This window comes from Eretmochelys imbricata, chromosome 14 (genome assembly GCF_965152235.1).
Source record: "Eretmochelys imbricata isolate rEreImb1 chromosome 14, rEreImb1.hap1, whole genome shotgun sequence".
In the NCBI taxonomy this organism is placed as follows: Eukaryota; Metazoa; Chordata; order Testudines; family Cheloniidae; genus Eretmochelys; species Eretmochelys imbricata.
The window spans coordinates 17057920-17074704 of NC_135585.1; the positions used below are offsets into that span (position 1 = coordinate 17057920).

General features: G+C 44.6%; 2 protein-coding genes across 6 annotated transcripts; one reads left to right on the forward strand and one right to left on the reverse strand.

The window, feature by feature from the left end:
- Positions 1-362: 362 nt before the first annotated feature.
- Positions 363-6127, forward strand: METTL23 (methyltransferase 23, arginine). Of its 2 annotated transcripts, XM_077832678.1 has the most exons (5): positions 363-567; positions 2363-2467; positions 3289-3526; positions 4902-4986; positions 5601-6127. In XM_077832678.1, exons 1-5 carry the CDS (start codon positions 457-459, stop codon positions 5767-5769), a joined length of 708 nt encoding a protein of 235 aa, XP_077688804.1. In that variant the 5' UTR covers positions 363-456; the 3' UTR covers positions 5770-6127. The 2 variants fall into 2 exon arrangements, with proteins under 2 accessions (XP_077688804.1, XP_077688805.1); XM_077832679.1 differs by lacking the exon at positions 363-567 and having other exon boundaries at positions 2367-2450.
- Positions 6128-7103: 976 nt separating this feature from the next.
- Positions 7104-10666, reverse strand: SRSF2 (serine and arginine rich splicing factor 2). 4 transcript variants are annotated; one of them, XR_013347830.1, is made up of 5 exons: positions 9984-10666; positions 9262-9572; positions 8852-8955; positions 8060-8171; positions 7104-7538 (listed from the first exon to the last, which is right to left on the reverse strand). XR_013347830.1 is itself a non-coding variant. In XM_077832680.1 (3 exons), exons 1-2 carry the CDS (start codon positions 10343-10345, stop codon positions 9269-9271), a joined length of 666 nt encoding a protein of 221 aa, XP_077688806.1. In that variant the 5' UTR covers positions 10346-10664; the 3' UTR covers positions 7104-8171; positions 9262-9268. The 4 variants fall into 4 exon arrangements, 1 of the variants encoding a protein (XP_077688806.1); XR_013347828.1 differs by having other exon boundaries at positions 7104-8171; XR_013347829.1 differs by lacking the exon at positions 8852-8955 and having other exon boundaries at positions 9984-10664.
- Positions 10667-16785: the final 6119 nt, after the last annotated feature.

A 16785-nucleotide genomic window follows, 5' to 3' on the forward strand; every position in this document is an offset into this window, starting at 1 on the left:
ATTCTCCTGCAAGGCACAGGGTGATCAGACCTCCGGATGTTATCGGGATCATCACCCAATATTAAGGGCTTTGTCTTATATGAGCAACTACACCCCCCTCCCCAAAAAAATCCCAATTCGTCATACTTGCTGTTGGTCACCCTAACTTCAGAGTCACGCTGCAGCAGCCGACTCAGAGCACGTGCGCCGCTGCTGGGGAGGAGCTAGGAGACTGTGGGAAGGGATTAAAAGAAGGAAGGGGCCGGCCCTTTGTGCCATTTTATCTTCCCGGGTCTCAGACCCCCCCCCTCAGCCAGCTAATGGTGGTTGGATCTTGACAAGACGCTGCCTTAAACGTTCCTGCCTGTGATTGGTCTGTTATGGTGTCAGTCAGAGGATGGGTGAAGTCAGCACAGGGGAAGAAAGAAGTGCGTGCGTTATTGTGGCAGCAGCCGCCTGGCGGGAGAAGTGGTTGCAATGTGCGAGGAGGGCCCGCGGTTCGATATCAAGGAGTACAGGTTTGCGGAAGAGCAGGACAAGCGAGAAAGAGAAGAGTCGAGGCCAGAGTTGGTGGTGCTGATTCCTGAGGTGCTGATACATTTACACCTGTAGCCCTTCAGTTCGTTGTGAAGCCTGATTTCCTGCCTCCCCTGATCGGGGGCACAGAGGCCAGGAGGAACGCTGAACCATGTGGGAATGGAAAAGAGGGGCAGGATTTTTTTTTTTTAGAACAACGGAAAGGCATAGATTTTGTATTCTTTCCCTGGATTTCTTTGTATCCCTTTGTGCTTATCCAGTCCAATAAATTCAGACTCACAATATGCTCCTGTATAGCAGAATGACGGGTTTCAGAGTAACAGCCGTGTTAGTCTGTAGTCTGTATTCGCAAAAAGAGAAGGAGTACTTGTGGCACCTTAGAGACTAACCAATTTATTTGAGCATAAGCTTTCGTGAGTATCCGATGAAGTGAGCTGTAGCTCACAAAAGCTTATGCTCAAATAAATTGGTTAGTCTCTAAGGTGCCACAAGTCCTCCTTTTCTTTTTGTATAGCAGAAATCACTGTATGCCCTTAGCATAAGGAGGCTCCAGCCTAGACTGGGGCCTCTGGGCATTACTAGAAAAAATAAAGTGGGGGATGGGGATGGGACATTCTAGGAAAGTTGAAAGTAAATTTTACAAATTGTTTGGCTCATAAGTGCAGGTGTAGTTCTAGCACAGAATTTACTATACTATTGTGCTGGATGCTTAAAGATGAAGTAGTAACTATGGAATCTATGGAATGTAATGATCAAATAGTGGTTTTATTTTTGAATTTCTACATTCATTAAATTTGTACAAATAGTTCACATCTGAGGTTTCTAACTATTGCACAATTTGAATTGGTTGAAAATACTTTTTAAAAAAATGTTATTTGTGAGAATGCATTAAGAAAACAAAAAACCTATTTAGTGCTCACTTTTTTAGAAGCCCTGCAAGTGACCTGCCTTTCTGACAATAAGTGCCTTAGGCCCTATCTCTACAACTCAGTCAAATTTAGCTGTTGCTGAAATGCACCATATAACCTGTTTGTTCTCACCTGTATAGACTCCTCAGGGCCATGTAATAATTAGGCTAAAACCATTATTCAATCCCAATCATTTGTAAATTCATTTCTTTCGACTGTGTAGACACAGAGGGCCTTCATTTTCTTTAAATTGTGAAGAACTGATATAGACATAATTGGGTCTAAAATGCACTGAATCACCAGATCTAGGCACAAATTGACTTTAAGAGGAGTTTTGCCTGAATAAAGACTACAGGAGAGATCTTTCACCACAGAAAAATGGGATGAAATCAAGAAAAAGTAATTCTAGGCTAAATTTCAGGAAAAAAAATGTAACAGATTCCCTTTGATCCTGAATTCCTTACTAATGTGTGCCTGCCTATGCTCTTTTGCTGCAACAGGACTACTTAACTGAGTGAAGATTCCAGAACCAGACCATTAGATTGTGGAATAATATCCCAAAGCAAGATGACAGAAGTGTCATTGCTTGATGTATTTCAAATTTGTACTGATAAAGCACAAGACTGCATACTTAAATCTTTACTGATCTAGAAAAGTTAACCAGCAGGAGTGTGAGGCAAGAGCCTTAGCTAATCAAGTGGGAAAGCTCTAGCCATATGCAAAATAGCTTACTTAGTTGTAGAGATGTGCAATTTGTTTGCAATTATATATGAGCAGAAAATAACAGGTCAATTGAAGTAGGGATAGCTCAGGATGAGGCTCAAAATGAGTCACTAAAGCAGGACTAGAGTAAAAATGCACGTATGTAATATTTTTCTGCCTCTTTCAAAGTGTTTTGTGGTGCTGCCAAAGATCATAGAAGGGTCTTATTGTTTCAGGTCCTGGATTCCCAATATGGCATGTATGTTTGGCCCTGTGCTGTGGTTCTTGCTCAGTACCTATGGTTTCACAGAAGAATGCTACCTGGCAAGAGAATTTTGGAGGTAAAAGTAGTCTTGAAAGATTTTTGATCATACAAACTTACCTTTAAAAAAATTAGTAGGCTCAGGGTTACTGTGTCTTAACTCTCAGTTTTAGTTTTGATTTCCTTTTTTATTTAGGTCAGCGGCAGGATGCTTTTTTCCTATTTCTGCTTCAGTATTATCATAATTCTAGATGATCCTCCTTAGTGATCTGCTTTTTGGTTTTTCTTATTTTCTGTTCTGCCCATATGTCTTAAAATGGTGTAATCTCTGATCCAATTTATGTAAAAATAATTACTGTGGTAACTTTTTTTGTGGCTGGAGATTCATGAAGCAGTTTGCAAGTTCTTTTGGTCAAACATTAGAAAAATTCCAAAATACTCAAAGGAGTGATAAAGTAAAACCAAAATTAAAGCAGAGATTTTTGCAGGCTGATTTATGGAAGCAGCAGTTATGAGCCATTGAAAGGGCTTCCTGTTAAATATAAGTTTTACTCATCTATGAACTTCAGGATTTAGCTTTGTGAATAACATGTTTCAGCAGGTAGGATTTCATCCAGTTCACTATATTTACAAGAACAGAAAGAGGTAAGATACATGACATTCTTAAATTTGTATCTGTGGTGTACCACTGCTGCTACAGATCAATTACAAATGTCTTATTCTTCTGAGGAGGGCAGTTCAGAGGTGAACATGTAGTTTTAAAGTTACCATGAATTCAACTAAAGAATGGCATAATTAAACAGCTTGAGACAAGATACAGAATATACTCCCCCATCCTTCAGTTATCCTTTGCATTAAATATAATTTATGAATGAGATTAAAGTCTTTTATTTTATTTAGATTGGAGCAGGCATGAGCCTACCTGGTATAGTAGCTGCTAAATGTGGGGCTGAAGTTATACTGTCAGATACTGAAGAGCTGCCTCAGTGCTTGAAGAACTGTGAGCGAAGCTGTCGGATAAATAACCTTCTAGGGGTACACATTCTAGGACTCACATGGGGCCAAATATCTCCCAATCTGCTCTCTCTGCCTGAAGTAGACATTATTCTAGCCTCTGATGTATTTTTTGAACCAGAAGGTTAGTGACTATTCATAAACAAATAAAAGGGTCTTAAATGTATAACAATAAGCTCTAGAAAGTTAAGTGACAGTAGTATTTAATTTAGTCATGGCAGTGTCACCAACTCCACATAGCAGGAAGTCACCAGCCAAACCCTGAAGTTGCTAGATGTAGCTGTTTTAAGTACTCAAAAATGTCACTAAACAAAATTTTGAGAGTAACAATTTATATATGTATGTATGTATGTGAGTATAGTCACAATAATTCACAAGTGGCTCAATAGTGTTAATAAAATCCATTCCATGCTCTTATTACACTCTGCACACCTGGAGCAACTGCCAACAGTATTCTGTCATCAGCAGGTATGTGCCCTCTGCTCTTTGGGAAGGGCACTCTGTACACTGCAGACCGGGCTGGCTAGGGTTAGTTAATTTCAGCTGAGCCTCCCTTTATTGACAGCTTGGATTTGAGCCACAGGTTAGTCCTCTTGGTATCCAGGTGAGCAGCCAGAACCAGGGGGAAGAGGGCATTCACCTGACCTTGGTGCTACCGTGAGCCAAGAAAATAGATTTAAAAACTAATCCACTAGCCAAACGCCTTTCCCCCATTTCTGGAAACAGCTGGGCAACTAACCCCAAGCCAGGGAAAGGAGTAAAGGGCAACTAAAAACAAGACAGCTCCACCTGTGATCCTGTAGTAAGGGCTTCATTCCTGGAGGCACAAGGCCCTGTCTCATCCCACCCCACCTTCCAAGCCCTGGAATAGGATTTCTTCTAAGGATATGCTCAACTGGACCATGACAGTGACTTGGTGTGCAACAGAATGTAGTAGGAAGAGTCTGAAAGGGATTTTAACACCACTGTTGAGCTACTTGTGAATGACTGACTATAGATGTTGGTGACTTTCTCTGAATGTCACTGTAATTCAGAGTGAAAGTTGCTAGATTTGACACTTATTTTCTTGCTAGGGAAACTAAAATGTCACTCAATCTAGCGACAAAGTTACTAAGTTGGTAACACTGGAGTTCTGAGGAAGCAAAAAATTGTGACAGCACCAAGAAAACACACCTTAATCAACTGCAAATTAATGCATGCTTGAAGTCACGTCTGGGTGCTTAATTGACTTTAATAGTTCTCGGGGAACAAAACTCCATGGTAAAAAAAAATCAAAATATTAAAGGGGATGAAAATTAAGTTAATAGCGAACTGAAAATTATCATTCCTAACTTTAAACTAACAAACAGTTGTTCTAAGGCTTACTCTAGAACTGTTCTCCAAACATAGCTCTCCTTAGACAATTGTAGCTTCCTGAAGGTATTCTAATTAGTGCAGTTAATCTGCCAACACATTTCAGCATGCACATAACCAGAAAATTGTTTAAAATCTATATGCAGATTTTGAAGATATTATAACTACAGTGTACTTCTTGATGAAGAGGAACCCAGATGCTCAGTTCTGGACTACGTATCAGGTCCGAAGGTAATCTCAGGAGAAATTGACTTGTTTGCATTTTGTTTTAAGGCTCTAAAGTCAACAAAATTAGTAATCCAAACTTGACACTCCTTTAAAAGTTACAGTAATACTAGATACTCCAGTCAGGTTCAGGGCTCTCCTGTTAGATTGTGTTCAGACAGGTTTCCCCCTAACTTTCACAAGTTTACAAAGCAACATTGAGGTACAGCCTGTTACATTAGTAGTTTGCAGTTATATAAACTACCTCAAAAAGAAAAGGAGTACTTGTGGCACCTCAATTCCCTTGCCTTCATACTGAACATTGACCTCCTCTAGGCATATCAACAGAAGTGATATTAGAGGCATTATCAATTCATAGATGGCAAGATTTGTTTTGCCAGTGATGCCGAAGTGCAATGTAACAGTAGTTATGTAGGAAAGGGCAGAGTTTTGACCCAAAAAAGGCCTTAAGCCATTTAACTGAATAAGAGAAACACATGGGTAGAAGGTTTTTGTATTTTAAGTTTGTCACTTCTGTAGTTACTGTACTTGTTCATGCACTATAGGTGAATGATAGAAAAAGCACTGAACTAGGATTGTACTTATATCAAAACAGTACATCTGCCATTTCTTCCCTTCAGTTCTAACTGGTCTATTGAAGCTTTGCTGTACAAATGGAAGCTGAAGAATGTTCGTGTTCCCTTATGGTCTTTTAATGCTGACAAGGAACAGTTGGCTAGCTCGCCTCTCCCAGGAAGACATACCATTGAAATGATGATCATCTCACTAGCAGGAGCAAGCTATACTTAAGTTTATTCCAGTTGCTGATTTAAGAAAGTATCTCAAAACTGACTGCACTCCACTTCAAGCAAGTTTTGGACAAACAGTATTTCTATCTGTTGAGTCAATAAATTTGGGGAAATTAACGCCACTTGATCAAGAAGCCAGAATACATTTCCTCCACAGACCCATGCTATTAAGTCATTTATCATACCCCTAATGGCTTTAGTGTAATTTTTGGGAAAGCAGGTATACTGATTACTACAGTAATTTTAACAATTATTTCATCTTATCTTACATTGTATGAATGATACATTGAAAGTGTTTGGTTGTGACTTTCTTCTAAAAAGTTGTTTGTACCTAGAGAATAAAATTAAGAGGATTTTTACATCTACTTTAATTGCATCACAGGAATATGAGAAAGACAAACTTATGAAATTCTAGCAAAACAGTCACATCTACATACTCTAGCTTACCATGCTGAATTTATAAATGGCCAAGTTGTGGTTTTCTTCAAAGTTTTAGTTAGGGACTTGACTATTACATGTTCAGCCTGAAAGTTATTTCTTACCTGTTTTCCAGTTTAAGATCTAAACATAGTGAAACAATTTAAGTTTAAGGATCTGAACAATGTTCATTTTATGCCATTGTCCTTTCTGTATTTAAGATGTAATTATATGAACAGTAAGATTTTCCTGGAACAAAGTTCTAGTTTAAGGGCTCACAATTTACTTTAGACATCTTAGTATTAGACACTAATTTTTAGTGCACATCTACACAAAATTAACTCCATTGTTGATGTTTATACTGGAAAAAGTGCGCCTTGTTTCTGTTTAAAGTGAATGCAATCTTGAAAGTGCTTAAAGTATAGACAAGCCCTCTGATATTCATATCTCTTAAGTCTGAAGATTAGGTAATCAAGATCTCTAAAGTGCATTAAACCAGTATTTTGATACAGATTTTTTTAATGTAGTGTTTGCAGGTTGAAATTACAACTCCAGTGGTGTCTAGCTCAAAAATATTATTACTTCTCACAATATTATCTACCTTCACTTTTAAGCTGGCACAAAGGCAAATCCAACAAGTACTGTTGTTCATTGCTTGTTCTTTTAACAAACAGGATGTCAAGCAACCAGCTCTGCCACTTGGCACCTTGCCTAAGCAATCAATATTTAAGGTTTGTATTGTTCAAAAAGAAATGTTTGTTACTAAGATGATATACTAAAATTAGTGTTGAAACAGCCACTCCCTATTGATACAAGTTAAAAGCAGTACACAGGAATAAGTTACTGAAGAGACCTTAAACATTCACAATATAATTGAGATTGTTACAGGCTAAAATAAATGCTGACTCAGACATTAGATTGAGAAAAGTTAACACCAAGAAAAATGTTTAATAGTAACTACAGGGACAGTGGTTATAGTACATAATGTCATAAGCAAAAGATACACCAATCAGTACTTACAAAGGAATGAAACATTTGCTCTTAACATTACATTTCTTATATGCAAGTTCATAAATGTAGTTGGTAAGATTTTACCATTCTGGAAAAAATAAGGTGTGTATATCATCAGCTAGATGTGCTCACTGTATGCTCCATTATTTTTATGCAAGGCCCGGGTGACTGGAAGTGCAGTTGTCAGGCATTTTAATTAACTGGACAGCCATTTGTTTCTGCACGACAAGGCATCGTTACACAGGAGCAATCAGGAGAAAACAGGAAACAGCCAAGCACTCTGCACTGCAACACGCCACCTTAACAGCTAACCAGCATTACTCAACTGCTACACAACTGCGCCTAGTGCACAAAAATACATAAGAGAAGAGATTAGAATTTAGTCTGATAAAACAATCCTTTCAAAATCAATTGTCACCTGAAAAGTTTTATACAAATTTGGAATAGACAATACTATTTAAATTCAAAGTAAATAGCATTTACAAGAAGTTTACATTTGCAGTTTTGAAGAATTTTATTTAAGGAATGAAGGCAAATTGAGACCACTTCCTTGACAGTCAGCTACTCAGCATGTAATGGCTGCATGTTTCCTCAACATGAAACTTGAGGCAACAAATTAAGTTACCATCAGTTTTGTTTTGTTTTTTTTTTTTAAAAAGTCAAACAAAAGTCAGTACTATATAAACAAAAATGAAAATTTACCTCAAATATCCAAGCCAATAATGAAATCGGTAGTCGTTCACTTCACTAAATTACAAGAAATTTGAATAACAGCAACAAAATGGCACATAAAATGTAAAGTCTGCCATTTGAGGCTCAACTTAAACAAGTAAAAAGTTAAAACAAAAATGTTACAAAATAACCTTTTCAACAGCTGGTTGCTTGCGCCTGGGGTCTCTCCAGTGGACTGAAGATGCATAGGATCTTTTCCCCCAGAGGTGTCCTTTATGTAGACTTCTCATTTATCTGATGCATCTAGGTTTGAAGAAAGTACAGTTCAGCCACATTTCCACTATACACCTTCCCAATTACGTGGAGGACTTCAAGTATGCTTCTGGTTGTGATTCAACTGGCCTTGCCTAATTTAATTAAGTTTTATTAAGGATTATGTATAGTGCTTCACATGCCCCCCTCACCCCCCATTTGTCACCACATTACCTCTAAGTCAAAGGCCAAATTTGAAATTCGAAGGTGATAGTGAAGAAGCGTTTAATAGTCACATTAGTTTAAACTTTGAGTTAGTGAAGAGCAAGCATCAGGCTGCAAATCATACACTTAACCTGAATTCAGCCCATATAAGAAACTAACATTTTTGTAATTCTTTATAAAGACTTAATTTTATTTTTCAACTGGCATTCAATACAGTATCACTAATTTTAACATACAATTATTTAACCTTACAGCTATCTTAGGCCCATTTCCATTTTAAAAACAGGACCAAACAGTTTGAGGGGTTAAAGACACACTATCCTTTCCCCACCCAGTATATCCTTAGTCTCTAAAGTTCATTTGAGGAAAAACTAGTTTCCATTTTTATTGGATTGCATTTGCCACTTCTATAAGAACTGTTTTTTTTACCTCCAGTCAGTACAATGACCACTGAACTGATTTTCCATTATAAAAGGATAGTGTATCTTTAACTTTTAAAGACAAACCTGCTCCAAAACACGCCCACAGAAACTGGTCCCTGGAGGATCAGCCAAATCAGTTAAAATCTGCAATACTGGCCAATATTCTTTTAGCAAACAGGAGACCGCAGCTTTAAAGGGGAAAATGCAGATGTTGGATAAAAAAACAGCAAGAAATAGTCATTTTCATTAATAGGATGCGTCTCATACAATATTTCATTAAAACCAAACCATTAATCTCTAAACATGAAAATATGTCCTTTGCAGAAATTTATTTCCCTAGCCAAATAACTGAAAAGTCTGCTCAAAAAGCTAACAGTGTGTCCCAATAGGATTCACTTGATTCAGGTTAATATGGTAAGAACTACCCCTATACACCCCACTTAAGTGTTATCAGGAAGTAACATGCAAATTGCATAGAGTTCCAACTACATTACCATTTTCCTAAGAGGATACAGCTCCTTCCTCTTCAGGAGATTTGGGGGGACTCTTAGACCTGGATCTGGATTTAGATTCCCTCTTTGAGACTGGTGGGGGGCTTCTAGATCTGGATCTAGACCTCGACCTGGATCGGGATCTGGAGACAGATGACGACTTGGATTTGGATCTCCTGGCAGACCTAGACTTAGAGGTGGAGCGAGATCGGGAGCGTGTGCGGGATCTGGACTTGGACCGACTGTAGCGGGATCGACTGCGGGACCTGGAACGGCTCCTGCTCCTGGATCGGCTACGGCGGCGTCTTCTGGGGCTAGAACGTTAAAAATCACTCGGTTAGACGCGAGAAAGGCGTGATGCGCTGGGCCGGGCAGGGTGGAAGTGGAACAGGTGTCCCCCCCACCCCCGCGGCGGTTACAAGACGCCATTATTCCGAGGAAGCGGGCTGGGGCTGAGCCTGCCATCCGCCCCCGGACGCTCCCCGCCGCCATGGACACCACGTGCTTCTGTAAGCCTGCGTTTTCGCGCCGATCCTGCCTCCCCAACCAGGAAACACCCTTCCCCCAGCGTGTCACGTAGGGGCCACTGGTTCCCCCAGGCTGCACCTCCGCTGCCCCCTGAACCCATAGCTCCCACCCTCAGCCCTGCACCTCCCAAGTCCTCTATGGCCCCGGGAGAGCAGCCCCTCCCCCCACCTAAGACTCCTGCCTTGCCGGTCTCTCACCTGCGGCTGCGACGTCCGTAGCCGCCACCTCCATATCGGCGCGGCGGCGGCCCCCGTCGGCTGTGATGTGAGTCAGGGGGCCTCCCGTACCGGGCCATCTGGACGCGGAGCTCCCGACCGTCCAGCACTGCGCCGTCCATGGCGTCCATCGCATCCTCGGCATCGCGCTTGTCGTGGAAGCGGACGAAGGCAAAGCCGCGGCTCTCCTTGGTGTAGCGGTCCCGGGGGATGTAGACGTCCCCCACCCGCCCGTACTTCTCGAAGACCCGCCTTAGCGTGTCTGGAGACGTGCGGTAGGTCAGGTTATCCACCTTGAGGGAAGTCATGCCCTCCACATCAGGCGGGGGGCGCCCGTAGCTCATGGCGGGCAGAGGCCCCCGAGGGGCGGCGGGACCGAGGAGAGAAACCTGGCGAAGAGATCAGCAGAGTCGGGACGCTCACGCTAGGGAACGGACACCGAAGCGGGCCCCGAACTTTAGGCCAGAAAGGTGGAAAGCTACAGGCCGTGTGATGAGTCCGTAGAGGCGACAAACGGGCACCCAGCCCACGAAGGCGGCCCGGTAGAGATACGGTCGAAAAGGGCGAAGGGCAAATGCAGTGCAACGGCCACCCGCCTCTTACCGCCGCTACTAGCAAATGAGCGAGGTGGAGCCCGCGCCCTCCTACTTAACGCCACAAAATGGCCGCTTCTGACCCGGAAGCGAAGGTGGTCCGAGCGCGCCACCGCCGGGCCCTCTCCGTAACCGACATTTTCAGTTCATTATTTTTCATCCCTTTGCGCGTTTTACAGAAGCGGCCGCGAAACATCCGCGGCGGGTACGCCTCTAAATAGATATTTCGGCTATCCGAGAAAGTGGCCGTTGGGGCGGCCGGGCCGTGACCCCGGAAGGGATTGACTGAGGCGGGGAAATTTTGAACGAAATGTGTCCCGAAAATCGAGACAAAGATCGAGGGTGAATGTTCGCCCATTTGAGACAGGAGAAAAAAAACCCCTAAACGTGAAATTTCTGGGAGGAGCCTGCCGTGGCGAAGCAGGGCGGAGCAGTTGAGGAAGGAAACGAGTCAAAATGGCGGACGATCAGCAGAAAGGGCTGGTGGGTGTGAGGGGGGAGGGAAGGTGTGAGCTAGGCTGTGTCATGTGTGAGTGACAGGGCCAGAAACACGGGCACTGGCGGGAGGGAGCTGTAACAACGTTAGATACAAGCTGGGCACATGACATTCACCAGTATCCTGGACTGATCAGTTACGAACCTCTCACTTCAGAGATACTGGGGAGGGCACTTTCCCCTCCCCCCCATGCACCGTGTAGGCCCCTGCTCACCCCCTCATGCAGGATGGGAACCATGTCGTATGCCCCTCACAGGCACACACACATGCTGCTGTTGTGCTGGTCAGTCCCCATTAAAGTCCCATTTCTCCCCCACCCCTACATCGCCACAATATGGGATCCATGCATGAAGCCCCCCCCACTCGCCCTGCCATGGTTCAGCAGATGCCCGTGAAGGTCCCTACATATACATAGACACTTCCTTTTCACCCTGCATTCACGCCCACCTAGATGCAAAAGGTGGCATTTTAACACCTCCCCCCCAAATCCATAGTGTGGGGGATACAACCTGAAGCCCTCAGCACATCCATGAACACCTCTGTTGTTGTAAGGCCAGCATGAAGCCCTATGTCAAGCTGCCATGTGCTGCAAGTGTAGTGTTAGGGCATTGTGTGAAACTCCTTCCTTTTCTCTCTCCCGCCAAACACACACTCCCTGCAATTATGCTGGGGTGTCCCAGGCAAGTGGCACCCCCTCCTCCTGCCAAAGTGTGGAGGCAGTTTGTGAAAGCAGTGCTCCCTCCCAAATACATCCTGTCACTTTGTTTGGGGTGCCACATGAAAGCGCCTCACATTTACACACATTTTTCATCCTGTGGTTGGGAATGCTGCACACAAGCTCCTCACACATATAAACATTGCCACGCTACTGGGGACATAGTGTCTAAAAGTGCCGCAAACATTCATGCACTTCCATAGTGCTGGGAGTGCCATGTGAACTCTCCAGGCATGTATATACCCTCTCCGGCCATGTGAAAGCTCCCCAAGGATACCTCATCATATTGCTTGGATTGCTGTGGAAAAGCCCTTATAAGTGATCTGTGACAGTATTGCTGCTGTTGTGTGAAAGCTTACATGCACATTGCCAAGATTTTGGGGTGCCATATGAAAGCTGCACAAGCACACGTATGCTGCCACGTTGCTGCTGGCGTCGTATAAAAACCTCCCTGACCCCAAGGCATGGGTATCACCTCTCAGTAGGTTCCACATCTCCACTCCAAGATGCTAGGACATCACATATACACTTCAGTGGCACAAAAGACTGCTAGCATTTTTTTTTCAGATTTCCCACTGCTGCACTGCCACAGTGTAGCTCCACTAGTGGGATTGTAGCAATAGTGGGAGTACTAGGGTAGACTGGGATTTGGAATTGTTACTTTTCTGTTGTCTACACCTGCTCAAATTGGTGCAGAGGAGATACAATCGGCAGGGACGGCTCTAGAGTTTTTGCTGTCCCAAGCAGTGAAAAAAACCGCCGCCGCAGATGGCAAAAGGGAGAAGCTGCCGCCGAATTGCCGCCGTGGCCAGCGGGACAGAGGGGCCGCCGCCGAATTGCCGCCGCTGTGGAAACACTGCCGCCCCAAGCACCTGCTTGGAACGCTGGTGCCTGGAGCCAGCCCTGACAATCGGCCTATCCATACTAGCACTGTGACCATACTCCACTAACGAGTGGTGCACCACTCCTTAATTTAAATTAATATTAATATTAATTTAAATTTCCTTAATTTAGATTACTCATGCAAGGTATTTCCTGCATGAGTAATCTAAATTAAGGAAATAATGTCTCACTTCTTGTTTTTATGTCTGTTTTATTGCTTCTTGTTATTTATTCGTTTCACATAGAACAGTGAGATTTAAAATTTCTCTTTGAATCACACCACAAAAATCCTTCATATCAGGAAAGATTTAAAAATCTGCTTTACAGTGAATCCCTCAAAATGGTAGAGGGAGTCTCCCTCCTATGTCTCTTAGCTCTGGTCTACACTACGAGTTTAGGTCGAATTTAGCAGCATTAGGTTAATTTAACCCTGCACCCGTCCACACAATGAAGCCTGTTTTGTTGACTTAAAGGGCTCTTAAAATTGATTTCTGTACTCCTCCCTGGCGAGGGGTTTAGTGCTAAAATCGACCTTGCTGGGTCGAATTTGGTGTAGTGTGGGTGCAATTTGACAGTACTGGCCTCCGGGAGCTATCCCAGAGTGCTCCATTGTGACTGCTCTGGACAGCACTTTCAACTCAGATGCACTGGCCAGGTAGACAGGAAAAGCCCCGGGAACTTTTGAATTTCATTTCCAGTTTGGCCAGCATAATGAGCTGATCAGCATAGGTGACCATGCAGAGCTCATCAGCACAGGTGACCATGGAGTCCCAGAATCACAAAAGAGCTCCAGAATGGGCTGAACAGGAGTACTGGATCTGATCACTGTATGGGGAGAAGAATCCGTCCAGGCAGAACTCCGTTCTAAAAGACAAAATGCCAGTATATTTGCCAAAATCTCCAAGGGCACGATGGACAGATGCTACAACAGGGACACAGCAGTGCCGCCTGAAAGCTATGGAGCTGAGGCAAGCCTACCAAAAAACAAAGGATGGAAATGGTCGCTCCGGGTCAAAGCCCCATACATGCACTTCTATGATGAGCTACATGCAATTCTAGGAGGGGCCCCTACCACTACCCCACCACTGTCCGTGGACACCTGCAAGGGGGGAGTCTCACGCAACAGGGATGAGGATTTTGTGGACAAGGAGGTTGAGGATAGCGCACAGCAAGCAAGCGGAGAATCCCTTCTCCCCGGCAGCCGGGAACTGTTCATCACCCTTGAGCCAATACCCTCCCAGCCCTGCCAAGGCGGGCTCCCGAACCATGAAGCCGGAGAAGGCACCTCTGGTGAGTGTACCTTTGTAAATATAATACAGGGTTTAAAAGCAAGCATGTTTAATGATTAATTTGCCCTAAAGACTTGGGAAGCATTTGCGGCCAGCATAGCTACTGGAAAAGTCTGTTAACGTGTCTGGGGATAGAGCGGAAATCCTCCAGGGACATCTCCATGAAGCTCTCCTGGAGGTACTCTAAAAGCCTTTGCCATGCGGTGGCAGGAGGCCCGTTCATGTTGAGCTGTTTGCGTTTGGCTAAGAGGGATCTTCCCTGATAGTAGCCACGCGGGGGCGGGACATGCGGGGGTGGTGGTGAAGCACATGTGCTATGTATTGTGAATCGCTTGATTCAGTGTAAAATAGTCTTCCCTTTGTTCTCTAAAATGTATCTTTTAAAATACTACTCTCCCTTTCTTTCCTCCCGCCGCTGCAAATGTTTCTACGCTCCCCCTATCATCTCCATCCCAGAGGCTAGCACAGATTAGAAGGCAAAAAAAAAAAATGCACTCGCGATGACATGTTCTCAGAGCTCATGCAGTCGTCCCGCACTGAAAGAGCTCAGCAGAATGCATGGAGGCAAACAATGGCGGAGTCCAGGAAAGCGTTAAATGAAAGCAATGAGAGGAGGGAGGAGCACGCTGAGAGGAGGCAGGATGCAATGCTGAGCCTAATGGGGGAGCAAACTGACATGCTCAGGCATCTGGTGGAGCTGCAGGAAAGATAGCAGGAGCACAAACGGCCGCTGCAGCCACTGTATAACCGCCTGCCCTCCTCCCCAAGTTCCATATCCTCCTCACCCAGACGCCCAAGAACGCGGGTGGGGAGGCTACAGGCACCCAGCCACTCCACCCCAGAGGACTGCCCAAGCAACAGAAGGCTGGTATTCAATAAGTTTTGAACTGTAGTGTGGCCTTGTCCTTCCCTCCTCCCCTCATCCCCACCCCACCCAGTGCTTCCCTCCTCACTCACTCCTCCCGGGCTACCTTGTGAGTTTTCCCCCTATTTGTGTGATGAATTAATAAAGAATGCATGATTTTGAAACAATAATGACTTTATTGCCTCTGAAAGCGGTGATCAGAGTGGGGAGGTCAGTTGGCTTACAGGGAAGTAGAGTCAACCAAGGGGGCGGGTTTTCATCAAGGAGAAACAAACAGAACTGTCATACCGTAGCCTGGCCAGTCAAGAAACTGGTTTCCAAAGCTTCTCTGTTGCGCAGGGCGCCCAGCTGTGCTCTTCTAATCACCCTGGTGTCTGGCTGTGCATAATCAGCCACCAGGTGATTTGCCTCAGCCTCCCACCTCGCCATAAACGTCTCCCCCTTACTCTCACAGATATTGTGGAGCACACAGCAAGCAGCAATAACAATGGGAATATTGGTTTTGCTGAGGTCTAACCTAGTCAGTAAACTGCGCCAGCGAGCTTTTAAGTGTCCAAATGCACATTCTACCACCATTCTGCACTTGCTCAGCCAATAGTTGAACTGCTCTTTACCACTGTCCAGGGTGCCTGTGTATGAAATGTCCCTTGTGAACCACCAGTGCTTGCAGCACCATTGAAAAGTACCCCTTGCGGTTTATGTACTGGCTGTCAAGGTGGTCTGGTCCCAAGATAGGGATATGCCTTCCGTCTGTCGCTCCACCACAGTTAGGGAACCCCATTGCAGCAAAGCCATCCACTATGACCTGCACTTTTCCCAGAGTCACTGCCCTTGATAGCAGCAGCTCAGTGATTGCATTGGCTACGTGGATCACAGCAGCCCGCACAGTAGATTTACCCCTTCCAAATTGATTCCCAACTGACCAGTAGCTGTCTGGCGTTGCAAGCTTCCAGAAGGCTATCTCCACTTGCTTCTCAACTGTGAGGGCTGCTCTCATCTTGGTATTCTTGCACTTCAGGGCAGGGGAAAGCAAGTCACAAAGTTCCATAAAAGTGCCCTCACGCATGCAAAAGTTTCGCAGCCACTGGGAATCGTCGCAGACCTGCAACACTATGAGGTCCCACCAGTCTGTGCTTGTTTCCCGAGCCCAGAATCGGCGTTCCATAGCAGGAACCTGCCCCATTACCACCATGATGTCCAAATTGTCAGGGCCCATGCTTTGAGAGAAGTCTGTGTCCATGTCCTCATCACTATCGTGATCGCGCTGTCGTCGCCTCCTCAACTGCTTTTGCAGGTTCTGCACATGCTGCAGGATAATGCACGAGGTGTTTACAATGCTCACAACAGCAGTGGTGAGCTGCGTGGGCTCCATGCTTGCCATGGTATGTCGTCTGCAGGGGAGCATGAGAGCGGAGTTGCAGCGGAAGCGGTGGATGATGACGGATGCCACAAGAATAGATATTTATACAGAATGACGAGAGGACCTGCGAGGTGGATTCATGGCACCAGGAGAGCAGGAGAACAGAGTTGCAGCAGAAGCGGTGGATGATGACGGCAGTTAGCAGTCCTACTGCACCGTCTGCTGACAGGAGTATGGTGTCTGCACGAAAAAGAAGCACGAAACGATTGTCTGTCGTTGCTTTCACAGAGGGAGGGGCAACTGACAACATCCAAAACCATCCACGACAATGTTTTTGCCCCATCAGGCATTGGGAGCTCCACCCCGAATTCCAATGGGCAGCGGAGACTGCGAGAACTGTGGGTTAGCTACCCACAGTGCAGCGCTTTGAAAGTTGACACTAGCGACAGTACTGTGGATGCACTCCGCCGACTTAATGCTCTTAGTGGGGACACACACAATCGACTGTATAAAATCGCTTCTTAAAAATCGACTTCTTTAAGTTCGACCTAATTTCGTAGTGTAGACATACCCTTAGAAATCTC